The 15,902-nt window shown below is 41.8% G+C and overlaps 1 protein-coding gene across 7 annotated transcripts in view; it reads right to left on the reverse strand.

Annotated features, from left to right (window-relative positions):
* The window catches only part of GRIA3 (glutamate ionotropic receptor AMPA type subunit 3), a 222,304-nt gene that overhangs the window by 65,977 nt on the left and 140,425 nt on the right, over positions 1-15,902 (reverse strand). For all 7 annotated transcript variants that reach the window (XR_014712945.1, XM_084638760.1, XM_084638764.1 and 4 more), the window contains one exon: positions 8,481-8,857. Coding sequence is in view for 6 of the 7 variants with exons in the window: in XM_084638760.1 (XP_084494886.1) it covers positions 8,481-8,857 (377 nt within the window). In the remaining variant the exon portion in view is untranslated. The remainder of the gene's footprint in view (positions 1-8,480; positions 8,858-15,902) is intronic.

The raw sequence follows: 15,902 nt of genomic DNA on the forward strand, positions 1-15,902 counted from the left end.
AAATTTGCATGTCTAAAACCCACTGTTCCAAACAATGCATGTTACTATTTAATAATTTGGGTTTGCCAAATTCCCATCTCAGCCCACACCACCAAAGCAGCACCGGAGTGAGGTGAAAAAATCTAATCACTGCCTGTTTTTTCCCTTAGCTTTTTTAAAAATGCAAAAGAAATAAAATAAAATCATTGTAAAATAAAAGGCCAGTCCTCAGTTGATGTAAAAGAGGGTAGCTCCATTGTAGACAAGGGATCTTAACTGAGCATAAAGCCCTAAATGTTTGTCTGGGACGCAATCCTGTACTCCTTCCTCAAGCAAAACCCCAATTTTAGGGCATGGTCCCACAAGGTACTGAGAACTCTGGTACCAATCCAGAAATGCACTTAAGCATGTGAGTAGTTTCACTGAAGTCAATCAGACTATGTCCATACTTCAAGGTAAGCACCTGCTGATCAATGACATTGTGATCAGTTACACTGCAGAAGATTGGTACAAAATTATCTATTCAAATATGTGTTCTTATAGTTCTCGCTGATCTCAGTGGAAGCAAAATCAGGTCCCACATATATTAAAGTCCATGGACCTTGATTCTGTAGCCCAAAATTTACAAACAAATTCACTAGAAATGGTTGAAAAATAGGGCCCCATTTTGCACACTTGCAGTATATTTTACCTTAGAAACAGCACACTCACCACCCATTGAGGAATTAGTCATTGATATGTTTGATTAATAATGCACCAGTACAGGGTTTTGTTGCTAAATGCCTCTTGCCAAACCTGTATCTCTTCCGCTTTGAAAATGATCCTCGGTTTTATGTGGAATAGAGGAAACGAGGAACTTTACATGCACTGGCAACAATAATTCTGGTATTTCCTAACTTTTCAGTTCTTGACTTCACGAACTTAATAATGTTCTTTTTTTTTTTGGTCTGTTATTTATGTGTACAGAAATATCCTACCAAACATTTACAGCTAAGGGTTCTTTCTTCTCCTATTATAAACAAGGAAAAGTGTCTATTTTGAATAGAAGGTGGGGGGGAGAGAATCAAAACCAAGCCCCCCTACAACCTAAAGTTTTCTTACTTTTTAAAAGCATGACATATGAAAATCCTTAAGAATATTTATTTTTATGATTTGGACCCTACCATATATAAGTAATTTTATACATGTAATTGCTAATGTTTATTTACATGGTGTATGCAAAAAAAAGTGTGAGTAGACGCCAATCTTTTGCAGTGATAAAGAAATAGACAATTTCAGCAATAGGGTTTAGAGCAGACAGGCCATTCTTGCCTTTGATGCAGAGAAAATGAGAAATTCTTACCTGATTATTTGGTTCCTTCAAGCCCCTCAGTGCCACCCCCAGGCAGGGAGTACAAGTTCACCCACCAACAGATGGAGATGAGAAAAAGGCAATAATCTTGTGCCATCACCCTACCCCTAACCTCATAAAGGGGGAGCTGGCTGGCCTTGCGCCACTGATGGGATTCCCGAGTAATAAAAATTCTATTCAATTCTAAGAAAGCCCAACATCAAAATACACATTCATAAAAATACTGCCAAAACAACAGAAGCAGAGTGGGAAATTTGGGCTGGGTTAGAGGGACATGGAGAAATCACACTAACAGGTATGAAGTTGCAATTCTCCAGTATATATCTAGCCCAGGGAACATCAACAGCAAATCCCACTGCAAGAACAGCTGCAGTCTGGTATCCAAAGATACTGCAAAACTGATGGATTATAGCACACATCACCCACCTGCTGCAGTCAGTATCTCCAGAAGCCACTGCATCAAGACTGTAATGATATGAAAGAGTATGTGAGGCTGTTCAGATAGCCACATTGCTCAGCTCTAGAAGGGAAGTATTGCCTCTTTGCCCAGGAGGAAGAGATGGCTTTCAAGGCATGAGCTATGACAGAAACCTTCAGTGTTTTGGACAGCATAAGCTTTCTTAATGCAGTCTCACGCTCAATAAGACATACAAGGCATAGAGGTTGTCAGGCTTTCCTTGGAGCCTCTCAAAAGGATAAATAGGTGACTTGACTTTCTAAATTCCAGTTCTCCTGTAGAGTCCATAAGAAAAGCTCTTCGCAGTAAGTGCATGATGAGTCTTTTCTTTCTCCTTTCAGCCACCTACACAGAATTAGGGAGGTGGGGAACAGACTTGATCACTACCTCATTCTGATAACATGAGCAGTGAAAAAGCTTGAAGCTCCAGCCCCCGCATCTGCCTAAACAGAAGCCCACTAAAAAGGCAGCTTTAAAAAGATTAGTTACACCTGTGTCAAGCCAAAGTAATGGTGCAGCCTGAGGAATTTCTCTAAGATGTTCCTCAGAGAAATAAAGTGAGTACCTATGAGGGCGTGTTAGCAATTGGATGATATCCGACGTGGCTAAGAGAGGGCAGAGCTTTCAGTTCAGTTTATAAGCTGCCAAAATAAAAATTAAAAAAAATCTCAGCACTTCCGCCGAGGAAGCCCCAGGGTTGAGCACTACCCAAAAGGAAGTTAGGACTTGTCAGAACCAGGTTAAAAAGAAGTGACCTGGTCCCTTTGACAAGAAAGTACAACAAATTTAACATGAGCCTGCTGCAGGAGACGTTACTGGTATTTCTCTAGTGACTCCAGGTTTGGGCTACCAGTCAGAAAGGCAAGCAATACAGGAACAGTGAAACCACAGAGCTATATGATGTTATAATAATTTATACAGCTCTGTACACACTCAGAAAGGTAAGTGATTCTTGTCCTAAAGTGCTTATAATGATATAAAACAAGACAAACAGACAAAAGATAAAATACTTGACGACAGTTCTGGGGCTGGAGAGTCTGGGCATTGAGATAGTGATGAGATGAAGGGAGGAGAGATTGCTCAAAGAGATGGGATTTCCTGAGGGATGTATGAAGTGCAAGAGATGGTTCTTGGAGGATGAGGAGCAGATTAGTTCTCCAGTTCTCTGATCTATTTCTGTTAAATCTGGAATGAGCTTCTGCTCACTCCAACAGCTGAGCTCATTTCAGAAAAAGCTGGATGAAACCATAGAGCTGTTTCCCCCAGAGTGCTCCAGAGAGCATGTGGAGAAAAATTAAACACCCACCACTCTGAAGCAACCTACATTAAAGTAGCTGCAAGTGGTGATTTGGATAGGATTGGAAAAAAATCTCTGAGGAAAATAAAGATGGAAAGCCAGTGTCTAGCCTAGCCAGCCAAAGATCTAGAATGCAATTGGGCAGGGTCTGCCAGCCTCTTTTATAGAGAAAATAACAACACAGGACTTTCTCCTCCCAACTCCATCTGCTGATTTGAAGGCTCCTTATACTCATTGCATGGGCTGGTGCAGAGGACTGAGGAAAAACAGAGTTAGCACGTAAACTCTGAATTTAAATCAGGCTGATGATAAGAGAATACTTATAATTTTAGTTGAGCTGTCACATAACTTATTGTCCATTACTCAGATAACGATTACAGAGAAAAAGGATTACAACTTAAAACACCTACAACCACTATTGTAGAGAGGTCACATCTGTACAAGGTATGCAGCATTGCTGTTTAAAAAGATCCTGTTTAAAAAATGCAAGCAACTTTTGATGTTTTATAAAATGCACATTTCCTCAGTGAGGCGGCACACTGTACACCATTCAGTTTAAATGAATTTTTTTATATTAACTAATTCATACTGAGCTTGATACAAAGACATGGTAATTGAACAACAGCATTATCAATATAGGGTTTTCAAGAGGTGCTTTGAAAGGGAAGTAAACAGAAAGTGAGCATACCTTGAGAGGAAATTTGAAAGGAAGCATGGAGTTAAATGAGAGCAAATTAGCAACAAGAGAAAAACACAACATTATTATGTAAAAGTTGCATTCACTTTGCAGAACAGTAATATACAGAAACAAATTCTTATCTTTTAATCAGAAACACCTGAATTTTTCCTGTACTCTTGAACACAAAAATGTGTATTATTTCCTATAAAAATTATAAAAAAATTTGGCTTTGCAGACATCCATTTTTAATTGGCCTCTTATCACTAATAAAAGATTAATAAAATTAAAAACTAGCAAGGCCGACTGGAAAACACTGACTTCCTTGGGGCAAAATCTGAATCTCTACAGCCACTTTTTCTTTCAAGTATACATGCAATTTGCTATATGCTAAACCGTGAGCCAAGTTCTGCCCTTACATCATCAGCAAGCTCATGGAGTGTGATAGAGCTGCATGAGATATACGTTTTCACAGGACTTGACCACATGACCCAAACCCCAGCTGATGAAAGATTACAATAACAGCATTTCCAGTTCTGACTCCCATTTTCCCACCACAGGAACTCCATGGGAGTTACATGCCTAGGTGCCGAAAATCCCACTATAAGTAACTCCCAATTCCTTTAGAGGAGTCACTTGGTTCTAACCGCGGAAGAAATAGGTCCCTGGAACTTGACAGCCTTAACCTACCATACTCATGCAATACTTTTTAATAAAAGACCTTGCTTTTACAGCAGCAATTGCTTACTCTGTCCCCTTACTTCTGCATGAATACAGAGCAAAATGAAAAGACATTGACTCGTAGAACCTGCAAGGAAACGATTTTGCTCAAAACAAGTTACGAATTTGACTGTGCTTTGTTTCAGAGTAACAGCCGAGTTAGTCTGTATTCGCAAAAAGAAAAGGAGTACTTGTGGCACCTTAGAGACTAACCAATTTATTTGAGCATGAGCTTTCGTGTCACGAAAGCTCATGCTCAAATAAATTGGTTAGTCTCTAAGGTGCCACAAGTACTCCTTTTCTTTTCACTGTGCTTTGTGTGGCTTTTCATTTTCTGTGTAGATTCTCCATTTAAAGAAAGCTAGGTAATCTATGTCTGAACTACCACGAGTGGATTCTCAATACTTTAGCTCACTATGCTGACAACACAGTAGTCTTTGATAGAAGAACAAAACGGCTGGAACAAATGTTGATTCCATAGAGGGATGTACTGAACACTGCGAATAGCTGTTATCTGATTCAGGTTAGACAAATCCTATTAAACACAGAGAGTGGAGTACAGGGATATATCCAGTGGTGAGGTGGAGCTGGTTCCCACCGGTTTGCTAGAAATGGTTGTTAAATTTAGAAGTCCTTTTAGAACGGGTTGTTCCGCGAGGGACAACCGGTTCTAAAAGGCCTTCTAAATTTAACTGGCCAAAAGTGGTGCCTTGGCGCCGACTCCGTGGGTGCTCCGGGGCTGGAGCACCAACCGGCAGCTCCTCGCCCCACCCCACCCCCGGCTCCAGTTCACCTCCTTTCCGCCTTTGCCTCCTCCCCTGAACGCGCCGCCCCGCTCTGCTTCTCCGCCCCCACCCACAGGCTTCCCGCAAATCAGCTGTTCGCATGGGAAGCCGGGGCGGGCTGAGAAGCAGGCTGTGGTTTCGCACTCAGGCCCAGGGAGGCAGAGGTAAGCTGGGGCGGGGGTGGGGGGCGCGAGGAGGGCTGCCCGCGCCACATCAGGTAACCCTGGGAGGGGGAGGGGGGCAGGGGAACCGCTCCTCGCCCCAGCTCACCTCCGCCACCCTCGGCCTGAGCGGGAAGCCGCCGCCTGCTTCTCAGCCCTCCCAGGCTTCCCGCCTAACAGCTGATTTGCGGGGGGGTGGGGGACGCGCAGAGAAGCAGAGTGGGGCGGTGCGTTCGGGGCGGAGGCGGAGGCGGAGGTGAGGTGAGCTGGGGCCGGGCGCAGGGTGGGGAGCTGCTGGTGGGTGCTCTGCACCCACCAAATTTTCTCCGTGGGTGCTCCAGCCACCCACAAGACCCTCCTGCCCAGTTCTGGGGGCAGTCAGGGGACGGGGAGGGGAGTGGATGGAGCAGGGGACCTGGGGAGCATCAAGGAACGCGGGGGGCTGGATGGGGCAGGAGTCCCGGGGGGCGGTGGTGGGCAATGACCCCCTCATGGGGTGAGGAGGGAACCAGTTGTTAAGATTTTGGCAGCTCATCACTGGATATATCCTCTGGAATATCCACAGAGAATACTCATCCATTATAGATCTAACTAGCCAAGAGATGTCAGTTATTCCACACAAAGGTGGCTGAAAGAGCCTTTATTAGGTAGCACAAAAGTGACCTCTCCAGAATGCTCGTTGGCATCTCTCTAAAAGTGCTGTACACTCTCACACAAGAAATGTATTCAGGCAAACTCACAATGGAAGAATGAATCCCTTTTAATGCCAATAAAATATAATGAAACAGTCAATATAATCAATGTGCTATGAATGATGTTTCTTCCTGACAAAGGTATGGATTCAAAATGGAATGCTTGGGAATAGTCCTTTTCTATGGAAAATAAACTAGACTCAACACTCAAAGTAACAGTGTTTCTGGAACTTAAAACATTTTACATTTTTTTGGTAAAAACTCATTTAACTGTCTGGCCTTCTGTTATCATTAAAGATAACAGAACAGCTGAATGTTGTCTTCAGTGGATGTTTCATGTATTAATATTAAGTTAAAAGTTATAGCTGGACGTATTTACTGCCATCTCTGTATACTTGGTATTTCCAAGTCATCTATAATTGTGGTATTGATAAAGATAGAATATATTCAATTCATTATGCAAAATATACAAGGCCAAACAGGTCAAAGAGTCACATGAGAACTTAACAAAAAAAACCCTATGCACTTCTGTTTACTGTCAATAAACAGGTCTAGTGGAAACAGCATAATGCCTGCAGCTTTCCATGTGATGTCCCGGTGCTTATTTCCCGGTCCTTTAAATTGGGCAAACACATGGTCAACAGCAATTTAAATGCTATCACTGCTCCGTATCTTTAACAGCAAGCAAAGGGGCATAGTTTGGGTACAGATTTTGGGACTAAACCACAAACACAGTGCATAAACATGAGGAACAAGCTAAAAGCTATAGATACACCACCAGGTAGCTCATTGGAACACTTACTCGTTTAACAGATTTCTTGCTAACATTACTGTATGCACATATTTAGGAAAATGTGTTGTGCACATAACTTTAAAAAAAAAATTAATCACTGTAATCAACTTCTCTTTCTTCACTGCTAAACTATACAAATTGCTAACCTTCAAATATAACACATTTAGTTCGACACTTCTTACATGTCCTAAATCTCTAATGAAATTAATAGGAGATTTGGGCGTGAAAGGAGTACAGGGTCAGGATCAACTCTAGATTATAAGTGATGAAATCCTGGCCCTTTTAAGACAATGGAACTTTTGCCCTTGACTTCAACAGGGCTAGGATTACACCCAAGATTTCTCTTTTTATATAGACTATGAAAATCTGGTAATTTGTCAAAGACTTAGGCATTGTCTGTACATTCAGAGGGGCACAGAAAGCATGTGGAAATGGGCTCTACTTGTTTTGAATATGAGTGCTGATTGAGAAATCATTTGACTCTCTAAGGTAATAAATATACGTTCACAACTTTGTTAAAGAGGAAAGGGCATACTGTTTGTACTAAATAAGTCTAATTTTTTTATAATTATGGTAGCTATACAATGACTTTAAAAATATTATTATACAAACCAGTGAAGATCCATTACTATAAAGCTACATAGATTTAGTGCTTATCACAGATGTCACCAATGTATTTTAATGATGTATGCATAGAAACATTTTTACTTTGTTATTTAAAAAACATTTTGAAGTGTGCATTGTTCAATCAAGAGAACTTGAGCACTCTCCAGTGCTTTGTAAATTTTTCTTTAAAAAGCAATCAAATTCTACTTAATATCAGTATTTGTATTAAAATAGAGCTAACATCAAATCTGTTTTCCTAACGGCTTATTTAGAAAGACTATTTGCATGAAAAAAATTAATTTTATGAACACTGGCAACACTTCTTAGAAGTCCACATTGACTATGAACACAAGGAGATCAGACAAGACTAGATTTACATAATGATACACATACAGTACAATACATAACGACTCTTAGAGATGTACCTATGGAGAAATGAATATATGAATGTGATAGTAAACAAATTAGTAATAGATGAATGGATGGTGCAATGGAAACAAATAGAAAATTAAAGCTCGAAGGAAAATTAAAAGGTCAGCATAAGCTGAGACCGGCATGGAGGTGTTTTAAAGTGCTGTTGCATGTGGTTTTTGAAGCAGTTCTTATTTTGCAAAGCAAAATAAATATGTTATATGCACCAAGCAGATGACCGTAAAATGAGATATGCAGCAAAAACACGGTAGCCCTCCAAGCATTGCTGAAAATGTAAAACCCTATGCATTTTACAGTCTCAACATGGTGTATATAAGTTTTTTCAGAAATGCGTGAATGGCATTAAAGGCAATGCCACTCGCACACTTACTAGTGAATAAGAATAGTGGCTTGGTGATGAAGCTTAGCATTGGATGGAATGTTAAACAAAAAATTTGGAATTGAAAAAATTAAGAAAGTAACATATATGCACCATGGCATCAGCATATGACCATAAAATGCAAAAAGGTGATGGAATGATATGGAACAAACCTTGGAGAAATATCGCATCCTTGCTGCATAAAGGCACCCAGGGAAAACCAAAGGCTGTTAAATATTCCAAACTCATTTGGAGGGTCGGGAGGGTTCTGGGGGTCACGCGGTTCTTCATTGTTGTCTTCCAAATGCCATTCATAAGGACTGAATCTGCTGACTAGGAAAAGAACTACGCTGACTCCAATGTAAGCAAAGACTATACACATCCAAATTTCATAAGCCAAAGGATCCAGAAAGGAAAATACGCCAGGTTTAGATTTCTGAGGCTTCTTGATCATGATGGAGATGCCCAGACTCATAAAAGGTTTTGAAAAGTCTATGACTTCTTCTCGTACCAAGGTTATGGTGAGTGGAGCAACAGCTATGTCTGCTCTCTGAAAAGAGAGAACATACTGGAGTTAGTTGTAAAACAGTCACCACGTATTACAATCTAGTCTCAAACAAAATAATTAAATGATAAAGCCAATAAAGAATTACAAGAATCATTGGGTTAAAATTTCGTTGCAAATTGCATGTGTTTTGGAATCATTAAAATGATTAAGAACATTATATTATTGATAGAAAGTTAATAATAATGAAAAATTATGCATAATTCTACATGAGGGGCACAATGAAGAAGGGGCGTGTAACCTAGCTACATATGTTTTCCAACTATTATGGATAAAAAAAGTGAGCTGTCCAATTAAATAATTCTGTACTTCCTGAATATGAAGAGGGTTATGTAACACAGTTTTACTATAATCTTCACATTGAATTTTGCTTTATCAAGTAGTCATAAACTCTCATTAAAACTGTCATAAAGCCAAAATCTGTCATTCAACAGGATTATGTTAAAATTGAAAGCACATGTAGATTATTTTGATGACAGGCCTTTAGTGTCCATTTTGATTCCTTAACAAGGCATTTGTTAATTTTTTTCCTAAATTCTAGGAAGGGATAATAACAACAACACCTGGAACTATCAGGACTAGCTGAGAACGTTTGTTGTTATATTTCTCTTACATACAATCTAGAAGTGTTATGACATGACAAGGGTTTTCTCCCTGTTGCTTTTGTTGTTTACCAGTGATAATCTGTGTCTGGAATATGCTTTGAGGACATAATGGACAAATACTGTGGTTCTCTATGGTTTGATTTTCTCTCTCTCTCTCGCTCTCTTTTTTTTATTTTAGCAAGATCAGCTCAGATTGATTTGTTAATGTAGGCTGGGATTTTCAAAGGATCTAATGGAAGTAGGCACCCAAATCCCACTGATTTATAGCAAAATAGGCAAATAAAGTTGGAAACGTTGTGATGGGATATGAGACAGTGACTTTCCTACCTAACTGAGACAACATTGTTTAGCACAGGTGGAATTTTCACTGTAAAATCAAGAAGGGCAATCAATTGGCTACTATAAGGATGAAGCATCCAGAAAAAATGAGCAGTTTTTATTTATACACAAACCATAATCTCATCATATTCTAGTCTAAGGGCTTGTCTTCACTACCGGGGTAAGTCGACGTAAATTATGCTACTCCAGCTACATGAATAATGTAGCTGGACTCGACATAGCTTAGGTCGACTTACCCCGCTGTCTTCACTGCACTGCGTCGACAGGAGACGCTCTCCGGTCGACTTCTCTTACTTTTCTTGGGGAGCTGGAGTACCGGAGTCAGCCGGAGAGTGCTCTGTTGTTGATTTAGCAGGTCTTCACTAGACCCACTAAATCAATCCCCGCTGCAGCAGCATCGATCTCCCCGGTAGTGAAGACGAGCCCTGAAGTACTGTAATTGCAGAAGAGCTCTCTTCCTCTGGTTTTCTGCAGAAGCGAGTGTTTCTGGCGATCCTTTTCATTTACATTGCATTGGAACCATGGAATACTCTAATGCTAATTTAACAGTGGTAATACAGGTCAGTCAGTGCATATGTAATAAATAGCTTGTATTGTTTGGGAAGATTGCAATGTTAGTTTCAGAGTAACAGCCGTATTAGTCTGTATTCGCAAAAAGAAAAGGAGTACTTGTGGCACCTTAGAGACTAACCAATTTATTTGAGCATAAGCTTTCTTTTTGCAATGTTAGTGTGTTTCAAATACAACATGGATCTTGCATCTAACTGTTTGATGGAGGGGGAGGCTGTGTTAGGGTTGCCAACTTTCTACGCACACAGAACCAAACACCCTTGTCCCACCCCTGCCCTGCTCCTCCTCTGAGGCCCCTACTCCACCACTTTTCTGAGGCTCCACCCCCTCACTTCCCCTCCTCCCCCCTGTCACTGACTCTCCCCACCCTCACTCACTCACTCACTCATTTTCACTGGGCTGGGGCAGGGGGTTGGGATGCGGGGGGGGAGTGGGTGTGCGTGAGGGCTCTGGCTGGGGGTGCAAGCTCTGGTGTGGGGCCAGAGATGAGGGATTTGAGGTTCAGGAGGGGGGCTCTGGGCTGGGGCTGAGGTGCTTGCAGTGTGGGAGGGGGCTCTGGGCTCGGGCACGGGATTGGGGCACGGGGTGTGTGTGTCAGGGGTGCAGACTCTGGGCGGCGCTTACCTCAGGTGGCTCCCGGAAGCAGCAGCATGTCCCCACTCTGGCTCCTACGCAGAGGCGCAGCCAGGCAGCCAGGCACCCCCATCCGGAGGCGCCGTCCCTGCAGCTCCATTGGCTGCGGTTCCCAGCCAACGGGAGCTGCAGAGGCTGCACTTGGGATATGGGCAGCTCACGGAGCCCCCTGGCTGCCCCTACATGTAGGAGCTGGAGGGGGGACATGCTGCTGCTTCCAGGAGCCGCATGGAGCCACGGTAGGTAGGGAGCCTGCTTTAGCCCTGCTGCGCCACTGACCGGACTTTTAACGGCCCAATCAGTGGTGCTGACCGGAGCCACCAGGGTCCCTTTTTTGACAGGGCATTCCGGTCAAAAACTGGACACCTGGCAACCCTAGGCTGTATGTGTCTAAAATCCACCTGATAGCTGTCTCCATGTTTGGCTGATTACTTTTCTTTTATGATCTAGAAACACTACAAGGCAAGTCTCATGGCATTTCCCCATTTACTTTCTCACATTTGGTTGTAGTAAGAATATAGCAAGTAGTACTCAACATGTATCTTTTCTTATAGTATCATAGCTAATGATTTTGGCATAAAGCTTGGCTGAGGGCTACTGATGAGGCTGGATTGGTGCAGGTAACCAATGGAGCTGCATCACCACCTCTGGTCTTATACAAATCAGGGCCCAGTTCTACTCCACTAACTTCAGTAAGCACAGAATCCAGTACTGAGGGATATGACAACACTGGGGATTTTTAACCAGCCTTATACAACATTTTTTCTACCACCTAATGAAACTGAATTGGGTCAATTTGGGCAGATTTATCGGAAAAGCTTAAGGGGGAAGATAGCATGTTCTAACTATTACAGCTTCACAAGTTTTTGCCTTAAGCGAAAGCTCATGATGGAATTCTCCCTCTTTCACTGTACTGTAACCTTCACAAAGTAATGATGCTCCAGAGAACTGGGAAAAGTTTTGCAATGCAAAAGTATTCACTTTCTCTATAAAAAGGGCAAGATCCGCCATCTGGTGTTAGCCAGAGTAACTCCCCTGAAGGAAATGAACCTATGCCAGTTTTCACCAGCTGAGAGTCTGGCCCAAAGTGTCTAAATGAAAATAATCTGTTTCTCTTTGCCTGATGTTTGCTACCGATGGAATGCAATTTGCCTTAGAGGCATTATGAAAAGTAGCTATGAAACATATGGCGTAGGTGTAGCTGCTTTTGTAAGCTAACTGTCTCAGCTGGATTCCTCCAGAACTAATACACCAGAAGGGTTTAGTCTGCACATTTCCAACTAACAATCTGGAATACTCCTTTCTGAAGTATATTTGCAGTTAAGGAAGGCACCAAAAAGCTTTTCTGAACCAACTTAAAGCAATTTTTAAACATATATGACTTTTAAGCTTGTGCCCTAATTTTTCTGCTGCTTTTAATGTCAAATGATTGAGTTCTGGGATTAACAATCATCTGTGCCCCCCGGTGTAAAACTATTGACTTCAGTGGAGTTACAGCAGAGTTCAGTTTAACCTAATGTTTACAATGTGTGTGTAAATATCAGAAACTGCTATTTAACTAACGCAGCACTGCGTATAACTAGAGCATGAGTAGAAAGGAGATTTTAATCTTTTAAAACAAAGAGAACGCCCATGCTGTATTGGTCATGTCTCTTATCTGAGAGGGAAAAAAATCATCTTGGAAGGGGCAATCTAATGTAAGCAAAACAGATAGACAGATAATATTTATATACAAAGGTGCACTTATTCCAGCATCAGTCAGACTTCTTTTGCAAACTGAGCTTGCAAATTCAATGGGACTACTCATGCATGTGTGCAGGACTGCACAGTGCTGTTTGTTTCTATTTTTCTAAACCCATTACTAACTACTTGAGCTAAAATGCTGAAGTGCTTGCAAAAGGAGCCTGAAAAATGAAATAATAATATAGGTTCCATTTGTGAACATTTTACTCACATTGAATAGTACCTTACTCTAGAACTAGTCTCATTGACTTCAATTAGACTATTGGTGGAGTAAGGCAGTATTCACCAAGAGTATCAGAATCTGTCCCATAGGGTTACATTTTTCAAAAGTGCCTAATTGAATTAGGAACTTAAGTCCCATCTTCAAAAATGACCTAGGCATTTAGTAGCCTCAAGCTAATAGAGTGCCTAAATCACTTTTGAAAATGGGACTGGGGTATGTCTACACTACCCGCCAGATCCGTGGGCAGCGATCGATCCAGCAGGGATCGATTTATTGCGTCAAGTCTAGATGTGATAAATTGACCCCTGAGCGCTCTCCTGTCAACTCCTGTACTCCACCACCATGAGAGGCGCAGGCAGAGTCGACGGGGAAGCGGCAGCAGTCGACTCACCATAGTGAAGACACCGTGGTGAATAGGTCTAAGTACGTCAACTTCAGCTACATTATTCACATAGCTGAAGTTGCGTAATTTAGATCGTTCCCCACACCTAGTGTAGACCAGGGCTTAGACTCCTAAATCTCAGGCGCTGAGGTGTTTTTGAAAATTTTGCCTCTCAATCTTTGTATCCTGAAGCATCTCAACACACTTAATCTGAACTATGAACTACATATGATGCTCACTTCTTCATTAACCACCTCTGGAAGGAACTGTAGTAACTAACAACTACCACACATTGGTTTAGAACAGGAAATCAAGGATTTATGTAGGCAGAATACCTGAGAGAGAACTTCTCTGGCTGGAATTTGGCCAGGATTCCAAGGATTCCATCCCTATTTTTGTAATTGCCATGGAGTTTTTAATGACCACAAGTGGTCAGAACATTTGTTTCACACTATATCTGAAAGGCAACAGCTGGGGCAAAAGCTAAGTGCAAACTCATTCAAAGAGAAGAGTGATGCATACTGAATTGCCAACATCACGAGTGGGTTCTGAAGGCATCAATGGGGAAAGGACTGATGAATACAGCAACCTCTGATTCTGGCTATGAGAACTGTTTTCAGCCTCTGAGATCTGCCCATGGTAGAACAAGGCAACATCATTCCTCTAGCAGAAAGTCCTCTGTGGCCTGTTGCGGGTCAGACACTGGCTTTTTTCAAAGGGTAGCAAGGAACTCCATTTAGATGAGTCATCGTGAGGGTCTGTGTATCTTTCACAGTTCCTGAAGGCTACTGCAGGAACCATTTCCTGCAAGGTTTCTGTGTATGCTACATCTTTCTGTGTTATGAGGAACAGATTGCTCTGTTTGTACCCCTTTGCAGATAACTATGAAATTGATAGTAATTAAACCCATTTGCAGGATTTCTCCTAATTCTTCTTGAATGTGATGGTTTTCGAGTACACAGACCCATTCATTTCAATCAGACTTACTGCCCTACTAAAAGAAAATGAGATTCATAAGAGGGTAGCTCTTAGAGCTTATAGAATTCAATGAGACAAATAAAAATGGCTCCTAAATTATATTCAAAGTTCAAACACAACACATTGTTACTATGCTAATATGAGTAATCCAGTGGCAGCATTTCCTAATACGGTTGATAGGAGGTGTTGTACCCAGAAATGTTAAGCCAATTAACATTGAAGTTGACAACAGAACTCCCACTGGATTTAATGGGAGCAAGATTGGACCTTTCACCATTAATAAACTAACTCATACATTTTTTTTATAGTTAAAAAGCAACATTTTAGTCCACTTACAATGTACAGCACATGCAGGAACCTTTTATGGTATTCTTCTCTATCTAACCTCAATAATGGTGCTGCATGGTGAAATTCACCCCTGTGAAGAGGGCTAACACTCTTGAGCCCTATTTTGAGAACTTACAATAGAATATTGGACCTGTGTTGGCTCTCTGTACAGGGTGCATTTGATCCTGTGTGCACTGGTTAGAGATTGCCAGTTTTCAGAGATGGCTACATTTTAGTAGTTGGTGACATGACACTGGTATATACAGGGTGTGATCTTATAGCCTGGAGACTTCAATGGGTTTTCCATATGTAGGACAGTTGCAGGAGGGTTTTTTCTCAGTTATGGGATAAGACCATAATTTGCAATCAGTCTGGAAAGTCTGTTGAGGTCTTTGGAATGCTAGAATGAACTGTGTTAATGTTTCTCTTTTTAGAAGAGTTAATTTACAGCATTTGATTCTACAACTCTGCAACAGTAAAACTATGGTATTTTCTAAAATGATAAAATAAACATCCATTGTATTTTGTCCTTTTAGTTATATGCAGAAAGCACAATATATTTAATCTACACCAGTGGTTCCCAAACTTGTTCCGCCACTTGTGCAGGGAAAGCCCCTGGTGTGCCGGGGTGGTTTGTTTACCTGCCGCATCTGCAGGTTCGGCCGATCGCGGCTCCTAGTGGCCGCGGTTCACTGGAAGTGGCGGCCTGTGGGAAGTGGCGGCCAGTACGTCCCTCGGCCTGCGCCACTTCCAGCAGCTCCCATTGGCCTGGAGCAGCAAACTGCGGCCGCTGGGAGCCACGATCGGCCAAACCTGCGGACGCGGCAGGTAAACAAACTGGCCCAGCCTGGCCGGGGCTTTCCCTGCACAAGCGGCAGAACAAGTTTGGGAACCACTGATCTACACCAATGATATAAAAACCAGCTAATGGGCATAGTGTACTGTAACCCCACTCATTTATGCTCAAATAAATTTGTTAGTCTCTAAGGTGCCACAAGTCCTCCTTTTCTTTTTTGCAGATACAGACTAACATGGGTCCTACTCTGAAACCTGTAACACCACTGTAAGTGTAAAAACTGTTCAGGTTAATGGAAAATATTTGCAGTGACTAGAATGGGGTGAAAAATGTGTGATAAGTTGTGCTGGAACAGAGACACAGATAATGCAGTTTGGGGTGGGTGGGCAGGCAGGCGGAAGAGATACCTGAAAGCCCCAAAATGTAATCACAGT

The sequence above is a fragment of the Lepidochelys olivacea genome (assembly GCF_965140295.1).
Source record: "Lepidochelys olivacea isolate rLepOli2 genome assembly, chromosome: 9".
In the NCBI taxonomy this organism is placed as follows: Eukaryota; Metazoa; Chordata; order Testudines; family Cheloniidae; genus Lepidochelys; species Lepidochelys olivacea.